General features: G+C 38.7%; 1 protein-coding gene across 8 annotated transcripts in view; it reads left to right on the top strand.

The window, feature by feature from the left end:
• syne1a (spectrin repeat containing, nuclear envelope 1a) overlaps positions 1–16,866 on the top strand; it is a 150,867-nt gene extending 134,001 nt beyond the window's left edge. For all 8 annotated transcript variants that reach the window (XM_026193859.1, XM_026193861.1, XM_026193860.1 and 5 more), the window contains 8 exons: positions 11,261–11,387; positions 11,465–11,676; positions 11,933–12,139; positions 12,539–12,667; positions 12,985–13,239; positions 13,404–13,478; positions 13,999–14,057; positions 15,630–16,866. In XM_026193859.1, the coding sequence (XP_026049644.1) occupies positions 11,261–11,387; positions 11,465–11,676; positions 11,933–12,139; positions 12,539–12,667; positions 12,985–13,239; positions 13,404–13,478; positions 13,999–14,057; positions 15,630–15,906 (1,341 nt within the window). In that variant the 3' untranslated portion in view covers positions 15,907–16,866. The remainder of the gene's footprint in view (positions 1–11,260; positions 11,388–11,464; positions 11,677–11,932; positions 12,140–12,538; positions 12,668–12,984; positions 13,240–13,403; positions 13,479–13,998; positions 14,058–15,629) is intronic.
• The last annotated feature ends 2,927 nt before the right edge of the window (positions 16,867–19,793 follow it).

Genomic DNA, 19,793 nt, shown 5'->3' with positions numbered 1-19,793 from the left:
TTTCCTAACCGTAGGGGCTAGAGCGGTCATTCTTACACCGTTTTGTTCAGAAGAGATGGGGGAATCTTCCAGTGTTTACAATTTATCATTAAAATATGAATTATTAAAGATATTTGACTTCTAATGCACCATAACTGAGTAGAGCGAAGCAAAAACTGCCTTGACTTGCCCTCAAACAACGCTTTCTAACTCGAAATCTATTTGGAGTATCGATATCATTCTTTCACCGTAAGAGACAGCAGGCTTTGGTGAACAATCATGGAAATTTTCAGGTCTCTGTGGAAATCCAACAAAAAGTTATGACGAGAGAAAAAAGTGGTTCATTTCCACAGTTTGAAATCTGAAGAAATCTGAGCGAAGGACAAATTTCCTACCCTCAAACAAGTCCAACTCATTTCAGAACGGTAATAGGTGAGAAAATAATTCTTGAATTGTGAGCGTCACGAGTGTCTGAAGATATACCGGGACAAGCCTCATGTCTTAACTTTGCTTCGTTAAGGAGATATGACGATTCGAATATGCCTCTCATTACAGAAATGCAGCGGTGATTTTGAACAAACTCTCCATTGACTTTATATGGAGAGTTTTCTGACCTTGTGTTAGTCTGAGGAGATTTGCCAAAATTCTATAAATCCCACAACAATGATGGTGACATTTTCTGAAAGCCAGCAAAAATACCTACGTTTTGATGTATAATTTGTGGAAGTTGAGTGAAAATTGAGCAAGTAGCAGGAAGTTGTTCGGACATGAAGTGAAAATTGCAAAACCTTCAGTGGCACACTGGAAGCCAAGAGCATAGCAACCATAACAACACATGTATTTTGTGAAAAATCACAATTTTGCAACTCAAAACTTTAAGAGGCATAAAAGTAAAACAGTAAAAGATTTGAAAAAGCTGAATCATACCTGAATAGCCCAATAATTTGTGAACATTTTAAAATTTGAATGGTTGTTCTAGGTGAAAGTATGAGGAAGTAGTTAAGTTTCAAAAACAAGCAAATTTTAGCAGAATTGCTGAAGTTTCCCATTCATTTCAATGGGACAAATTAAAGGAAAAAAGCTTAATATTTTAAAAAGTATAATAGCAAAAAATAGCAAAAGTCATAGCCGGAAAGAGCAAAAATAGCAGAATAGTTTAAAATTTGAACGGTGAAAATCGGCTGAAAATTGTGGAAGTAGTTCTACGGCGAAAAGTGTACGGAAGCAACTTGAAGAATAATAATAAAGAACTAGAAAAATTTGCATTTCCTGCGAAAATGCAGTGTGGATGCTTAAAGCTGAAGCTGTATGCAAAAAGTAGCTGAAAAAGCTGAAAAGTTGCAGAAATTGTAAAAACTTTGCAGAAGCAAAAGAACTTTGCTAAAATGGAATAACTTAGCAGAACTGCAATATCTTAGAGGAAATATAATACTTGGCAGAAATACTATAATTTAGCAGAAATACTATATTAAGCACAAATCCTATAAAAAGCAGAAATGGTATGATTAAGCATAAATACTACATTTGGTAGAAATACTTTGTTTTAGCACAAATCCTATGAAAAGCAGAAATACTATATTAAGCACAAATCCTATAAAAGCAGAAATAGTATGATTAAGCACAAATCTTATAAAATAGCAGAAATAGTGTGATTTAGCACAATAGTAATAAGTTAAAAAGAAAAATTGGAAAAGCAAAATGGACAGCTGAAAAAATGCTGAACATGCTGAGGTTCCCTCAAATATACTTGTTAAATGACAAAAATCAGCAAAAAAATTTATGACTGCCACACAATTACAAATATGTACACATGAGGAAACACACATGCACAGAGAGACACACACACAAGATCCAATTCAGTCAACCAGTCTAAATATATTGAATTTGAATCTTACAATGGGATCATCCCATTAAAAGGCTTTCTCTCTCTCTCTGTCACACACACACACAAACACAAACACACACAAACACACACACACACACACACACACACACACACACACACACACACACACACACACACACACACACACACAGGGAGAGAGAAGTAAGTTTCTAGGTCAGCCTGGGAGCTGGTGAATTTGAATCCACCAATCAGAGAGGCTGTGCACTTTTCCCCACCAAAACAGGTGCATCTGTTTACACACGCAGCAGCACAGAGAGACACAGGATTTTTGCAGTCTATTTCTCATAGTGACGACTCCCCTCAAACAAATGACCGTAATTTCCTAACCGTAGGGGCTAGAACGGTCATTCTTACACCGTTTTGTTCAGAAGAGATGGGGGAATCTTCAAGTGTTGACAATTTAATATTAAAATATGAATTTTTAGAGATATATGACATGGATGACTTGTTGACTTAGAAGCCACGAATTCCCCAATATGCAAATTTGAATGCCTGAGACCACATATGTGATTGGCTGGCTGGGAAGCCGTGCAGGCCCTGATTTGTGGATTTGAATTCCTCAGCCCTCAGATATGATTGGCTGGCTTAGAAGCCACGAAGGCCCCAATATGCAAATTTGAATGCCTCAGGACACTTATTTGATTGGCTGGGAAACTGTGCAGGCCCTGATTTGAAAATTTGAATGTCTCAGTCCTCACAGAGGATTGGCTGCCTGGGGACCTGGCAGAAATATATAGAAATACTATTATTAAGCATAAATACTACATTTAGTAGAAATACTATGTTTTAGCACAAATATTATAAAAAGAAGAAAAACTATAATTTAGCAGAAATACTATATTAAGCACAAATCCTATGAAAAGCAGAAATAGTATGATTTAGCAGAAATACTGTATTTAGCACAAGTACCGAAAAGTACCAGAAATACTATGATTTAGCAGAATAGTAATAACTTATTGAAACACAAATGCACAGAGGGACACACAAACACAGGCTCTAATCCAGTCAACCAGTCTAACTATGTTCAATTTAAATCCTACAATGACATGCTGTCAAATAAGGGCAGGGTCCTCTCTCTCCCACTAAACACACACACACACACACACACACACACACACACACAGGGAGAGAGGACTAAGTTTCTAGGTCAGCCTGGGAGCTGCTGAATTTGAATCCACCAATCAGAGAGGCTGTTTACGTTTTCCCGCCAAAACAGGTGCCTCTTTTTACACACGCAGCACAGAGACATAGACCTGCTTCTTTCAGTTTATTTCACATAGTGAGGATTCCCCTCAAACAAATGACCATAATTTCCTAACCATAGGGGCTAGAGCGGTCATTCTTACACCGTTTTGTTCAGAAGAGATGGGGGAATCTTCAAGTGTTGACAATTTATCATTAAAATATGAATTTTTAGAGATATATGACATGGATGACTTGTTGACTTAGAAGCCACGAATTCCCCAATATGCAAATTTGAATACCTGGAGCCCACATACATGATTGGCTGCCTGGGAAGCTGTGCAGGCCCTGATTTGTGGATTTGAATTCCTCAGCCCTCAGATATGATTGGCTGGCTTAGAAGCCATGAAGGCCCCAATATGCAAATTTGAATGCCTCAGGACACATATATGATTGGCTGGGAAGCCGTGCAGGCCCTGATTTGAAAATTTGAATTTCTCAGTCCTCACAGAGGATTGGCTGCCTGGGGACCTGGCAGAAATATATAGAAATACTATGATTAAGCATAAATACTACATTTAGTAGAAATACTATGTTTTAGCACAAATACTATAAAAAGCAGAAATACTATAATTTAGCAGAAATACTATATTAAGCACAAATCCTATAAAAAGCAGAAATAGGATGATTAAGCATAAACACTACATTTAGTAGAAATACTATGTTTGAGCAAAAATCCTATAAAAAGCAGAAATACTATATTAGGCACAAATTCCATAAAAAGCAGAAATAGTATGATTAAGCATAAATACTACATTTAGTAGAAATACTATGTTTTAGCACAAATAGTATAAAAAGCAGAAATATTGTAATTTAGCAGAAATACTATATTAGGCACAAATCTTATAAAATAGCAGAAATAGTATTATTTAGCACAATAGTAATAAGTTAAACAGAAAAATTGGAAAAGCAAAATGGACAGCTGAAAAAATGCTGAACATGCTGAGGGTCCCTCAAATATACTTGTTAAATGAAAAAATCAGCAAAAAAATGCACAGGGAGAGAGAAGTAAGTTTCTAGGTCAGCCTGGGAGCTGCTGAATTTGAATCCACCAATCAGAGAGCCTGTGTACTTTTTCCCGCCAAAACATGTGCCTCTTTTTACACACGCAGCACAGAGAGGCACAGGATTATTGCAGCCTATTTCTCATAGTGAGGACTCCCCTCAAACAAATGAAAATAATTTCCTAACCGTAGGGGCTAGAGCGGTCATTCTTACACCGTTTTGTTCAGAAGAGATGGGGGAATCTTCCAGTGTTTACAATTTATCATTAAAATATGAATTATTAAAGATATTTGACTTCTAATGCACCATAACTGAGTAGAGCGAAGCAAAAACTGCCTTGACTTGCCCTCAAACAACGCTTTCTAACTCTAAATCTATTTGGAGTATCGATATCATTCTTTCACCGTAAGAGACAGCAGGCTTTGGTGAACAATCATGGAAATTTTCAGGTCTCTGTGGAAATCCAACAAAAAGTTATGACGAGAGAAAAAAGTGGTTCATTTCCACAGTTTGAAATCTGAAGAAATCTGAGCGAAGGACAAATTTCCTACCCTCAAACAAGTCCAACTCATTTCAGAACGGTAATAGGTGAGAAAATAATTCTTGAATTGTGAGCGTCACGAGTGTCTGAAGATATACCGGGACAAGCCTCATGTCTTAACTTTGCTTCGTTAAGGAGATATGACGATTCGAATATGCCTCTCATTACAGAAATGCAGCGGTGATTTTGAACAAACTCTCCATTGACTTTATATGGAGAGTTTTCTGACCTTGTGTTAGTCTGAGGAGATTTGCCAAAATTCTATAAATCCCACAACAATGATGGTGACATTTTCTGAAAGCCAGCAAAAATACCTACGTTTTGATGTATAATTTGTGGAAGTTGAGTGAAAATTGAGCAAGTAGCAGGAAGTTGTTCGGACATGAAGTGAAAATTGCAAAACCTTCAGTGGCACACTGGAAGCCAAGAGCATAGCAACCATAACAACACATGTATTTTGTGAAAAATCACAATTTTGCAACTCAAAACTTTAAGAGGCATAAAAGTAAAACAGTAGAAGATTTGAAAAAGCTGAATCATACCTGAATAGCCCAATAATTTGTGAACATTTTAAAATTTGAATGGTTGTTCTAGGTGAAAGTATGAGGAAGTAGTTAAGTTTCAAAAACAAGCAAATTTTAGCAGAATTGCTGAAGTTTCCCATTCATTTCAATGGGACAAATTAAAGGAAAAAAGCTTAATATTTTAAAAAGTATAATAGCAAAAAATAGCAAAAGTCATAGCCGGAAAGAGCAAAAATAGCAGAATAGTTTAAAATTTGAACGGTGAAAATCGGCTGAAAATTGTGGAAGTAGTTCTACGGCGAAAAGTGTACGGAAGCAACTTGAAGAATAATAATAAAGAATAAAGAGAAACAGGAACTCAATAGTGTGGATGCTTAAAGCATCCACACAATAAAGAGAAACAGGAACTCAATAGTGTGGATGCTTAAAGCATCCACACAATAATAACTAGAAAAATTTGCATTTCCTGCGAAAATGCAGTGTGGATGCTTAAAGCTGAAGCTGTATGCAAAAAGTAGCTGAAAAAGCTGAAAAGTTGCAGAAATTGTAAAAACTTTGCAGAAGCAAAAGAAGTTTGCTAAAATGGAATAACTTAGCAGAACTGCAATATCTTAGAGGAAACATAATACTTGGCAGAAATACAATAGCATAGCAGAATTTAGCAGAAATATTGTAACTTACCAGAAACATGATAACTTCTCAAAAATACAAGAATTTAGGAGAAATAGTATAAGATAACAGAAAGAATATATTTAGCCAAAAATACTTAAACATTACAGAAACACTATGATTTAGAAAAATAGTACAACAGAGCAGAAATATTGTGATTTACCAGAGACACTGTGATGAACTATGAATATTGTAATTTTAAATTGAGACTATGTTTTAGCACAAATATTATAATTTGGCAGAAATACTATAATTTAGCAGAAATACTATATTAAGCACAAATCCTATAAAAAGCAGAAATGGTATGATTAAGCACAAATACTACATTTAGTAGAAATACTTTGTTTTAGCACAAATCCCATAAAAAGCAGAAATACTGTACTATGATTTAGTAGAAAAACTATAATTAATCAGAAATACTAAATTTAGCAGAAATACTATATTAAGCACAAATACTATGAAAAGCAGAAATAGTATGATTAAGCATAAATACTACATTTAGCAGAAATACTATATTAAGCACAAATCCTATAAAAGCAGAAATAGTATATTAAGCACAAATCTTATAAAATAGCAGAAATAGTATGATTTAGCACAATAGTAATAAGTTAAACAGAAAAATTGGAAAAGCAAAATGGACAGCTGAAAAAATGCTGAACATGCTGAGGGTCCCTCAAATATACTTGTTAAATGACAAAAATCTGCAAAAAAATTTATTACAGCCACACAATCACAAATATGTACACATGAGGAAACACACATGCACAGAGAGACCCACACACAAGATCCAATTCAGTCAACCAGTCTAAATATATTGAATTTAAATCTTAGAATGAGATCATCCCATTAAAAGCCTTTCTCTCTCTCTCTCTCTCTCTCTCTCTCTGTCACACACACACACACACACACACACACACACACACACACACACACACACACACACACACACACACACACACACACACAGGGAGAGAGAAGTAAGTTTCTAGGTCAGCCTGGGAGCTGCTGAATTTGAATCCACCAATCAGAGAGCCTGTGTACTTTTTCCCGCCAAAACAGGTGCATCTTTTTACACACGCAGCAGAGAGAGGCACAGGATTATTGCAGCCTATTTCTCATAGTTAGGACTCCCCTCAAACAAATGACCGTAATTTCCTAACCGTAGGGGCTAGAACGGTCATTCTTACACCGTTTTGTTCAGAAGAGATGGGGGAATCTTCAAGTGTTGACAATTTAATATTAAAATATGAATTTTTAGAGATATATGACATGGATGACTTGTTGACTTAGAAGCCACGAATTCCCCAAATATGCAAATTTGAATGCCTGAGACCACATATGTGATTGGCTGGCTGGGAAGCCGTGCAGGCCCTGATTTGTGGATTTGAATTCCTCAGCCCTCAGATATGATTGGCTGGCTTAGAAGCCACGAAGGCCCCAATATGCAAATTTGAATGCCTCAGGACACTTATTTGATTGGCTGGGAAACTGTGCAGGCCCTGATTTGAAAATTTGAATGTCTCAGTCCTCACAGAGGATTGGCTGCCTGGGGACCTGGCAGAAATATATAGAAATACTATTATTAAGCATAAATACTACATTTAGTAGAAATACTATGTTTTAGCACAAATACTATAAAAAGAAGAAAAACTATAATTTAGCAGAAATACTATATTAAGCACAAATCCTATAAAAAGCAGAAATACTATAATTTAGCAGAAATACTATGTTAGGCACAAATCCTATAAAATAGCAGAAATACTATAATTTAGCAGAAATACTATATTAGGCATAAATCCTATGAAAAGCAGAAATAGTATGATTTAGCAGAAATACTGTATTTAGCACAAGTACCAAAAAGTACCAGAAATACTATGATTTAGCAGAATAGTAATAACTTATTGAAACACAAATGCACAGAGGGACACACAAACACAGGCTCTAATCCAGTCAACCAGTCTAACTATGTTCAATTTAAATCCTACAATGACATGCTATCAAATAAGGGCAGGGTCCTCTCTCTCCCACTAAACACACACACACACACACACACACACAGGGAGAGAGGACTAAGTTTCTAGGTCAGCCTGGGAGCTGCTGAATTTGAATCCACCAATCAGAGAGGCTGTTTACGTTTTCCCGCCAAAACAGGTGCATCTTTTTACACACGCAGCACAGAGACATAGACCTGCTTCTTTCAGTTTATTTCACATAGTGAGGATTCCCCTCAAACAAATGACCATAATTTCCTAACCATAGGGGCTAGAGCGGTCATTCTTACACCGTTTTGTTCAGAAGAGATGGGGGAATCTTCAAGTGTTGACAATTTATCATTAAAATATGAATTTTTAGAGATATATGACATGGATGACTTGTTGACTTAGAAGCCACGAATTCCCCAATATGCAAATTTGAATACCTGGAGCCCACATACATGATTGGCTGGCTGGGAAGCTGTGCAGGCCCTGATTTGTGGATTTGAATTCCTCAGCCCTCAGATATGATTGGCTGGCTTAGAAGCCATGAAGGCCCCAATATGCAAATTTGAATGCCTCAGGACACATATATGATTGGCTGGGAAGCCGTGCAGGCCCTGATTTGAAAATTTGAATGTCTCAGTCCTCACAGAGGATTGGCTGCCTGGGGACCTGGCAGAAATATATAGAAATACTATGATTAAGCATAAATACTACATTTAGTAGAAATACTATGTTTTAGCACAAATACTATAAAAAGCAGAAATACTATAATTTAGCAGAAATACTATATTAAGCACAAATCCTATAAAAAGCAGAAATACTATAATTTAGAACAAATAGTATAAAAAGCAGAAATACTATAATTTAGCAGAAATACTATGTTAGGCACAAATCCTATAAAAAGCAGAAATACTATAATTTAGCAGAAATACTATATTAGGCATAAATCCTATGAAAAGCAGAAATAGGATGATTAAGCATAAACACTATATTTAGCAGAAATACTATGTTTGAGCAAAAATCCTATAAAAAGCAGAAATACTATATTAGGCACAAATCCCATAAAAAGCAGAAATACTACATTTAGTAGAAATACTATGTTTTAGCACAAATAGTATAAAAAGCAGAAATATTGTAATTTAGCAGAAATACTATATTAGGCACAAATCTTATAAAATAGCAGAAATAGTATTATTTAGCACAATAGTAATAAGTTAAACAGAAAAATTGGAAAAGCAAAATGGACAGCTGAAAAAATGCTGAACATGCTGAGGGTCCCTCAAATATACTTGTTAAATGAAAAAATCAGCAAAAAAATGCACAGGGAGAGAGAAGTAAGTTTCTAGGTCAGCCTGGGAGCTGCTGAATTTGAATCCACCAATCAGAGAGCCTGTGTACTTTTTCCCGCCAAAACATGTGCCTCTTTTTACACACGCAGCACAGAGAGGCACAGGATTATTGCAGCCTATTTCTCATAGTGAGGACTCCCCTCAAACAAATGAAAATAATTTCCTAACCGTAGGGGCTAGAGCGGTCATTCTTACACCGTTTTGTTCAGAAGAGATGGGGGAATCTTCCAGTGTTGACAATTTATCATTAAAATGTGAATTATTAAAGATATTTGACTTCTAATGCACCATAACTGAGTAGAGCGAAGCAAAAACTGCCTTGACTCGCCTTCAAACAACACTTTCTAACTCTAAATCTATTTGGAGTATCGATATCATTCTTTCACCGTAAGAGACAGCAGGGTTTGGTGAACAATCATGGAAATTTTCAGGTCTCTGTGGAAATCCAACGAAAAGTTATGACGAGAGAAAAAAGTGGTTCATTTCCACAGTTTGAAATCTGAAGAAATCTGAGCGAAGGACAAATTTCCTACCCTCAAACAAGTCCAACTCATTTCAGAACGGTAATAGGTGAGAAAATAATTCTTGAATTGTGAGCGTCACGAGTGTCTGAAGATATACCGGGACAAGCCTCATGTCTTAACTTTGCTTCGTTAAGGAGATATGACGATTCGAATATGCCTCTCATTACAGAAATGCAGCGGTGATTTTGAACAAACTCTCCATTGACTTTATATGGAGAGTTTTCTGACCTTGTGTTAGTCTGAGGAGATTTGCCAAAATTCTATAAATCCCACAACAATGATGGTGACATTTTCTGAAAGCCAGCAAAAATACCTACGTTTTGATGTATAATTTGTGGAAGTTGAGTGAAAATTGAGCAAGTAGCAGGAAGTTGTTCGGACATGAAGTGAAAATTGCAAAACCTTCAGTGGCACACTGGAAGCCAAGAGCATAGCAACCATAACAACACATGTATTTTGTGAAAAATCACAATTTTGCAACTCAAAACTTTAAGAGGCATAAAAGTAAAACAGTAAAAGATTTGAAAAAGCTGAATCATACCTGAATAGCCCAATAATTTGTGAACATTTTAAAGTTTGAATGGTTGTTCTAGGTGAAAATATGAGGAAGTAGTTAAGTTTCAAAAACAAGCAAAATTTAGCAGAATTGCAGAAGTTTCCCATTCATTTCAATGGGACAAATTAAAGGAAAAAAGCTTAATATTTTAAAAAGTATAATAGTTAAAAATAGCAAAAATCGTAGCAGGAAAGAGCAAAAATAGCAGAATAGTTTAAAATTTGAACGGTGAAAATCGGCTGAAAATTGTGGAAGTAGTTAAACGGCGAAAAGTGTACGGAAGCAACTTGAATAATAATAATAATAAAGAATAAAGAGAAACAGGAACTCAATAGTGTGGATGCTTAAAGCATCCACACAATAAAGAATAAAGAGAAACAGGAACTCAATAGTGTGGATGCTTAAAGCATCCACACAATAATAAAGAATAAAGAGAAACAGGAACTCAATAGTGTGGATGCTTTAAGCATCCACACAATAAAGAATAAAGAGAAACAGGAACTCAATAGTGTGGATGCTTAAAGCATCCACACAATGATGAATAGCAGCAGTAGTAGCTTCTTTCAGCTGCTCCCTTGTTTAAAGGGGGTCACAGCAGCAGATGGGTGTGCAGACTTTTGCACTGACACAAAGCCTCCCAGGGATTTGTGTTCCCTTCTGCTCTCAAAGCAGGGATCTTCTGCACATTAGGGAAATAGTTTAACCACTAGACTGACACAAACAATGAGTGGTAAAAACTATAACATTGTCATATGAAGGTTTAGATCATACATTTGGATCTTAATGATAGATTAAATGCCCTAAAAAACCCAACTAAAGTCCAGTAGTGATGTAATAGTTAATCATGATCAGTGTTACTTTAAAATGGATTGCATCTTGCTACATGCAGGATTTTTATCCCTAATTCTCTTCTTATTCTTAAACAAAGGTTTTTAAAGCGTGATGTAAATGCAGTAAATGCCATGTGGCTCATGTTCTCCTCACAGATGCGTCTGATGGGAGAGTGTCGCAGCAGCATAGACGCAGTGAAGAGAGCAGAAGGAGAGCTGACCGAAGATGAGGATGAGATGCCGGGACTCACCAACCCTACCAACACAGACACACAGAGCGCCGGTCAGTAAACACAAACACACACATACACACTGCAGATACTGTGTGGGCTGTGGTTCCATCATTTGTTTTCCCTCCAGGTGTGATTGAGCGCTGGGAGCTGATCGAGGCTCAGTCTCTAAGTGAGAAGCACAAACACAAACAGAACCTGCAGCAGTGGCAGCAGCTGATCTCAGATCTGCAGACCTTGAGGGCTTGGCTCGGTCACTCGGAGGCTGAACTCAGCCAACTGCGAGGCCTCGATCTCAGCACTGACATACACACCATCCAGCAGAGAATCAAGAAGCTCAAGGTGGGTGCATGCAGAGTGCAGCGTTGCAGAAAGTCCAACAAATCTGCGGTTATTTAGTCACCTGTCAAACTTCCAGTGCAGTATGCTGACATTTTCCTCCTTCCCCAAACACTCACATTTAGGTATTTCCACTAGTTTTCGATTACTAGAAAGCAGCATGTCACTGTGCTATAAATACATCTTTCTCAGCTTCCTCTCTCTGATGCCTGGCTCATTGCTCCAGCACTCTATAATTAATCACCTCTCTTCCATACAGGAGCTGCAGAAGGGGATGGATGCTCACAAGGCAGAGGTCCTGTCCATCAACCTGAGCAGTGCTGACTTCCTCCAATCAGAGCCCGACTCTGAGGAGGCGTGGGAGCTGAGGGACAGGCTGAAGGAGATGAATTCGCGCTGGGACCGGCTCGGCGCCTCACTGGAGGACTGGAGGGAGGAGCTGCAGAGGGCACTGATGCAGTGCCAGGTATTAAAAGCACACACTAACTTTGGCAGCCCACTTTTAAGCTCTACAAATTTACAGCAGTAAAAATATCCGGTGCTACAGCGGTTGAGCAGGGAGCCACGTGTCTTAGAGCCAACTGCAGGAGCCTGGGTTCAATTCTGACCCGCTGCCTGTTCTGCCAATCTCTTTTCACCTGGAAGCCTATCGCTTCTTCAATGACCTATCCAACAAATTCAAGACTCCCCCCCACACATATATTCACTGTGTGTACAGTGAATATATAACACACACATATATTAAATATATTAAAAAATATATAAATACCAATTATCTTGTTATTGAAAAGTCTTTTATTTCCTCCTTTTGTGAAACTGGGCATGAGAGACAGCCTTAACAAAAACAACTGTTTATATTTGTCAGGAGTTCCATGAGATGAGTCACGGTCTGCTGCTATGGTTGGAGAACATTGACCGCAGGAGGAACGAGGTGGTTCCCATCCCCCAAAAAGCAAATCGCGAAACGTTACGAGCTCATCATAAAACACTTATGGTATGTCTCTCTTAAAACCGCCTCTGTGTGTAGTAGACTAACCTGGTGTGAGTTTCATACGACTGTTTTACCTTTTTACACTGATCAGTGTTACTTCACAAAGTGGGCACACGTGACTCCGTGTCTTGGTCGATTTGTTCAGACTTGTAGCACCTTTCGTGCAGATGCCCCCAAATTTTTTATATAACACAGTCAGAGGAGACAGAAAACTAGAAGTTGTCTGATTTTTTTTTAAATAACAAGTTGAGGATGCACAATAGGTCTTAATTTCTTCCTAATGTGTGGGTGACTCCTCTGTCCGCTTTATTGTTCTGCAGCAAATCAAGTGCGAGCTGCTGGACTCGCAGCAGAAGGTGTCGTCCCTTCAGGAGCTGTCAGCTCAGCTGCTGGTCAACATTAAACCTCAGAGTCTGGCCCAGACCTCAGAGCGGACCCAGGCTCAGGGCAACGAGTGTCTGGAGGCCCAGGAGAAGGTTCACGTGATCTGGAACAGGCTAAGGCTGCTCCAGAGGGAGGTCAACTCAGATCTGGAGGGGCTGGAGAGGAGACTGGGGGCCATGGATGCAGAGCAGGTCAGATATATATTATTGCAAATATGCCTTGTACTTGTGACATTTGGAATGACAATAAAGTTGAATTCTATTCTATGATACTGAGTGCTCATTAGTTCTTTAGTGGCATTAGTTTGTTGTAGATCTGAACATCAGAGCGAATGTTGTTGTTTTGGTGTTTTCAGGATTGCTCGCCATTGCCTGTTAGCAGATCTACAGCACCTGGTTCAGATGTGACCAGCCAGACCCGCAAACGATTGGTAATGTCTCTCTTCATAATGTCCAGAAGGGAGAGGGCTGAGCTCACATTACCTTCCACTTGTTTCTTTTGCTCTGCTAACATGTTTGTGGAAGAAAATGTAGTTGACCCCTCCCACCTCCCTTTTTTTGAGATGTTTTTGCTGCCCCCTCATCATAATGATCTGCAAAAAAACTCACAAGAAAACCTGGCTTTTCGTTTCTGTAATTTTTAATTTATGTGTAAATACCTGAATATTAACTTTTATTGTAAATGACAGCTAAAACATTTAATCGTGTGAGGGTTTTTTTGGGCTTGACCTTTCTGGATTTAGTTTTGAGAAGCCAGATTTCTTGGTTCTAAAAGTCAATCACCGTCATTGATTATGCTGCTGCTCTTTGGTTATTGATGATGATTTCTCTAGCAATGTTATGGCTCTCTTTATGTTGTTTTTATTCTCATCTGAGGCTTTGTCTTTATTTGCCTTTGACTGAAACATTGTTTTCTTTCTTTTACCCCTCCCTGCTCATTATCTGGTTCAGCCCCGAGGCAAAAGTAGTCAGGCCCACCCAGGACACCCTGAGAGCAGCCCGCGCCACAGGTACCTCTCTCCTGGACTCTAGAAACTTGGGATGATGGTGGAACCAAACCTTTCCAACAAGCATGATTTTTATTAACTCAGTTAGGCACAATCACCTCGTCAAAGATGTGGCAGATTTATCATATTATTTCGATTGCAGCGTTTGTGATCCGCTGCTTTGAGGTTTAAACCCGGCGTTCCATGATCTTCCCTTATTCTCGAGACCATGTTGTCGGCTCTTAAACGAGAGGGGAATCGCCTCCATCAGGCCGCTCCCCTTCTCCTTTAAATGTTTTTTTTCACTGCTTCTCTTTGCCCTGCTGCTTTTTGAATGGCATCATGAAGTATTGCCTTCACACATTTTGCTTCTTCTGACTTTGTAGTACGCTCCTCGCCCACTAGATGGCACTCTCTGAGCCCCACTGTCCCCACCTACCCACCCACACCCCAGCGGTCATGCCTTTAGCTCTGTTTTTCTTTTTTGTTTTCCTTCCTCTTTCATTCCCTTCATAGTTTTCCAACAGGATATGATGCATTAACTCCTGGTCTTCCTTCCACGTTAACTCCCATTTTCTCCTCCGTTTCCTTTCCAGACCTCTTTAAACCCACCCCCTTTACACCACATAGTCTCCTAAACTCCTGAACTAATCTTCCCATGAGGGTTGTAGAGAAACTAAATGTGCTTTTTCCCCTCACAGTTTCTTTATGTTGTACATTTGAGATTTTCCAAGTAGAAATTCAGCAGAGGAGAAGGCATTGCCTGGCCAAATAATTTGAAGCACACATGCGCAGCGTGCACATGCCTACTCACAGCTGCATCACTGTACGATGGAGGTCAATGAAACTGGGATGTCAGCTTGTCTGACCCTCTGTCTCCATGATGACGGGTCGCAGTAAGAACATGCTGTTCTTCCCTTAGAGTTTTTGCTCTGTCAGTGGAAATCTCCAGAGAGGCTTTTGGCATTTCTCCTGCTTCTGTTTGAAAAGATATGTGGCATTGAACTTTCACATAGTGAGCTCTGAAGCCAGAATCCCCCCCCCCAAAAAAGCAAAACACACACACACACACATACACACAGTGATACGGTGAGACGCAGTCCATTATCTGTGAATGCTGTCTTACACGTGCAAGTGAGTGCCTGTTTTGTGTGTTTGCAAATTTCTACATGAGTGTGACTCTTTTTGTATCCTTTCTTATTTTTCCGTTCAACATCATTTTGTTTTCATGCTCTAAATGTCAGATTTACAAACTATAAAATGTAAAAAACCAGTGAAAAATGCCCGCCACAGTTCCCCCGATGTCTTGTTTTCTCTAAAAGCCTTTCAGCTAGCAACTAAAAGCTAAAAATCGACACGAGTAGAGTGTTTGACAGATGAACAGCTTAACGAGACAATTTCCTACCATTCAGATCCTTTCCAGGCATTTTAAATGAATCTGCAATATTATTCATTAATTCATAGTCTCATGAAGTCGGAGCATTTTTCACTATAAAGCAGTTTTAGCACAAATTTTTTTTAAAAAAAAAAAACAACAACTAGTGATCTGAGCCCCACTCTCTGCAGTGTTTAATTTTTGTCTGGGTCTTCCTGCAGCCGGAGCAGATCACCAGGCGCCGCTGGCTGCGTTTCCTCCCGTTCTGACCTCTCAGACGTCACTTCATCAGCTTCCTCCTCCTCCTCAAAGGATAAGTCCTTCCTGCTGCGGGTCCTCAGGGCAGCGCTCCCCGTCCACTTGCTCCTCCTGCTCCTCATCGGCCTGGCCTGTCTGGTTCCCATGACGGAGGAGGACTACAGCTGCCACCACGCCAACAACTTTGCTCGCTCCTTCCATCCCATGCTGCGCTACACCAACGGACCTCCACCCATATGAGGAGCAGCTGATTTTTGTATTTATTTTTTTTAAATCTACCTACTGCTTTGCCAAGGACTCCACTGACTCATGTGAATGTTTCCTATTCACCCTGTGCCCTAAAGGAACAAACTCTTCCCCCTTGCTGGGGATGTATTATGAAGTATTTCAGAGGTGACATGAAGACTGCTGTCACAAAACATTGCACACCCACCCACTCACCTGAGTCACCTCAACCCTTTAAAAAAACAAACAAACAACAAAAACACTCTGGATACCCCCCCCCCCCCAGAAAGAAAAAAGAGAAAAAATTCATGTCGTTTTAACTTAAATAAGTATTTTATTTTTAAGGTTTCTGGAGAAACCTGCGAAATCGTTGAAAAACAAAGCACTATTTATATACTGTATGTTGGGAGCCAAAGTCGACTGTGCATTTTTGTGCATTATATCAAGTGCTGCTACTATTTATTTAGTGTTCAATCTGTTACTAGATTGTTAGCATTGATTAAGCTGAAGCCCCACTGTGAGTGGGGGGGATATTGTAAATTTTAAGAGCAGGCCTGCCGTCAGAGTAGCAGATTATTTACAGCCTTGGGTCTGAAGAGATTAGTTTCAGACTCACGTTTGAACATCGACTGAGGAAAAAAAAAGACCAAAACCGCACAGAATCAGGTCAGCAGAAGTATTTTTCCCCAGGATGACTCGTTTCAGAAGGACCTGCCTGTCAATTTGGAAATGAAGTCTAAAACCTGCACGTAAAGCACTGACACGAGCACTGTCTGAAGGTACTGCACTGATGCCCTCCAGCCAAGATGGCAGACTTCTTTCTCCAAAAGCCAAGGCTTGTACTTTTTTCTTTTTTTTTTTAAATTTTAGTATTTTATCAACTGGGACAAAAATGAAAAAAAAAAAAAGAGGATGAGCTCTCATTTGTATATCATTGTTTGAAATGCCTTTGAGTACAGGCAGTTATTTTTTTATCTTTCAGTTTGAGCATGCACTTGAAAGTCTCTCGCTTTTACGAAGGCCAAACAATCACTGGTAGTTTTAGTAGACGGCTGTGACATGAAATAGTGTGCTTTGTAATAACTGCGATTATTATTCTGCGGTGATGAGACATCTGAATCTGTTTAAAAAAAAATTAAATATGAAAATGGTTATTTATGTATGTACAGTTTGCTAATGCCAACTTCATGGAGAATACCCTCTTTGCAAGTAATAAAACATGAAATATTTACTTCTGTGGATTTTGATTTGGAGAAAATCGAGTCAGGAGAAAGGCGGTGATGAACAATGCTTGTTGTTTTTATTTGTATGCACAGTAAACAAACGACAGTCAAGGCAGGTTTGGCTGGATTTACACTTCCAAATCTGATGTTTTGATCCTGTGTGGAGGCTTTCCACACGTCTCTCAAATGACACAAATCTGCAGCTGCCTCTTTTTTTTAATGCTTCTCCCGTGGCAACATAAATTATAATTGCCTGCAGTTTCCACTCATCACAGGTTGCAGGTAATTTCATGTTTGGGCTGGCAGCATTTTGCATTGAAAGCACGCAGAATAGCAGCCAGACTCGTATCTATCGCTACAGAAGCTGTGTTTTGATCCCAGATTCAGTTGCTTTATTTTTTTATTTTATTTTTTTTCTGGAGTCAGCTTGGCTCCTGTGTTAAAGTACTTATTTTTTGCATCAACAAACTAAAGGCTGGGTAAAAACATTTAATGTCCCCCAAATGCAACTGGATTAATAAAACAATTAGTTAAAAACGCAACTAGCAAACCATCAGTTGAGCAAAAGGTGTCAAATACGGACTCATCCCTGCTTCCCAAGTGTGACTGTGTGCAGTTAATCAGCTGCCGTGTGACTGCAAACAAAATTAAGAGAAAGGTACACCTAGTGAGCAGAGTGCTGTGTGCATCGGCTTTATTAACGTAGAGAGAAAAAGAGGAAGGAAGGAAGCAGGCAGAGCCGGGGCCTCATACACTGAAACAGCCAATGATGGTGCAAACAAGAAGTCACTAAAACCTCATTTGAAAAATCGTATCTCATTGTGTTTAAAAAAAAAATGTGTTGACCTGAGTTCCAGGGCATCCAAGACATTTTTACACTAATCTACAGTGTACACAAGTATTATATATATTTTGCTTCCAAGGAGCCAAACCTCCTTGTAATTTCAGTTTTCTGACCTTTCTGAAGGTCTTTCGGTTTTTCTTTGGACATTGGTTCTTTCACACCATATTTTTTTCTTTAACACTAACCCATAAATCAATTAAGCATAAAAAAAAGGCACCTAACTCAAGAGATGGACCAGTGCTGTGTCTAAACAGTACAGACAATTTAGCAAAGCAGCACTTTTAAACTCCCCTGAGCTTTGTTGCTAGCATCCTGTTGCAAAGATTTAATCATCATTTGTCCCCATTTCTTTTGCCAAATATATCAAAAATACCAAGAATACCACAGTTTGGCAGGCAGACAATAGTATTTTGGCAACAACAAGGTGATTCCGAAAGAGCTATTTCCCAAAAACGTATCCCAGCGTATCCCAACAGGGTTTGCAAAATTCTGGAAACTTAAAAGCTGGAGGACAAAAGAAGAAGTAATATTTCTGATTAGCAGATGAACAGTAAGGGAAAGTGAAGTCCTTCTGATAAAAGAGCTGATAAACCCAAACTTTAAACTTTTGGTTCAATTCATTTTAAATATGTGCAGAGAAGGTCAGGAGAGAGGAACAACAGAGAGTGTGAGTGGACGTTCTGTCAGGGTTTTGGGGCTGCATTTCAGCCAGTGGGGTTGGAGATCTTCTCAAAATTGAAGGAATTGTGAATGCACAAAAGTAGCATAAGGGATTGATACTATCTGGAAAGCGTCTCTCCCTGAGCCCGGACCTTAATTATCAAAACAGTGTGGGGTCGTCTTCATAGACAAGAGAACAAAAAGCAGCCAACATTCAAAGAAGAGTTTTGAATGTCCTTTAATGAGCCTAGAGAACTATTCCTGAAGACTACTTAAAGAAATCACAAGAAAGTTTGCCTAAGCCAGTTAAGGCTGCTTTAAAAAATAAACGTGGTTAGAGCAAATCTTGACTTTCAAGCTCATTACATCTGTACAAACTCTGTTTTTACCTTATATACTGTATTTTTATGCTTGTTTTCACAGGTTCCAACAAATCCCTGCATCTATTTCTCATTTTCCTAGAAAAATAAAAACAAACGAGGGTCGAATCAAGACTTTTGCACAGTGCAACCAATATGTAACGTATATTGGTATACTCTATGCAGTCCAAAATGTGCATTTAATCTGATGCAAGATTTTAAGCCTAAAACATTGAGTGGCATGTTGTAGCAAATTATTCAGAGGCTAAACAACCCCCAGGCTGACTGCACTGTTGCAGCTAATCTAAAGTTGGCAAGCTGGCTGTTAAATTTGTCCTCACTGTGTGTTGAAACCATTTCAGGCTGTTAGTCAGACCCAAAAACAGTTTGAATACGTGACCTCAGGAATTTGTAAGCCAACTAAAAGAGAAAAAAAATCTGATAAACTTCCTTTTAGGTGTTTCATTTCTTCAGCTGCATCAAATTCTGCAATTTAAACAGAAATTAGGTTGACATATATTCATTTTGGAGACTTCCTTTTTAACACCGTTATTACCTGTTTCAGCGTGTAGTCTCTCTGCTAACCACACACGTGCACAGTGAACACGGACGGCCACATAACAGAGTAAGGAAAAAGGATTTGACGTAGGTTAGCACAGAGAACAATCCTCCTGTACACAGACGTTACCCAACAAACAGCCAACTGATATTTAGGACTCGATCGCACAATTTCTGCCAACTTAAAATTCAACAGATACATCCTCTCCCACTCCTCACTTCAAAATTGCCATCACTAAAATATTTTTTCTCAGATAT

Source organism: Astatotilapia calliptera, chromosome 15, assembly GCF_900246225.1.
Source record: "Astatotilapia calliptera chromosome 15, fAstCal1.2, whole genome shotgun sequence".
Taxonomy (NCBI): domain Eukaryota; kingdom Metazoa; phylum Chordata; class Actinopteri; order Cichliformes; family Cichlidae; genus Astatotilapia; species Astatotilapia calliptera.
The sequence above is the reverse complement of the archived record's forward strand: the minus strand, read 5'-3'. Positions and strand labels throughout refer to the sequence as shown.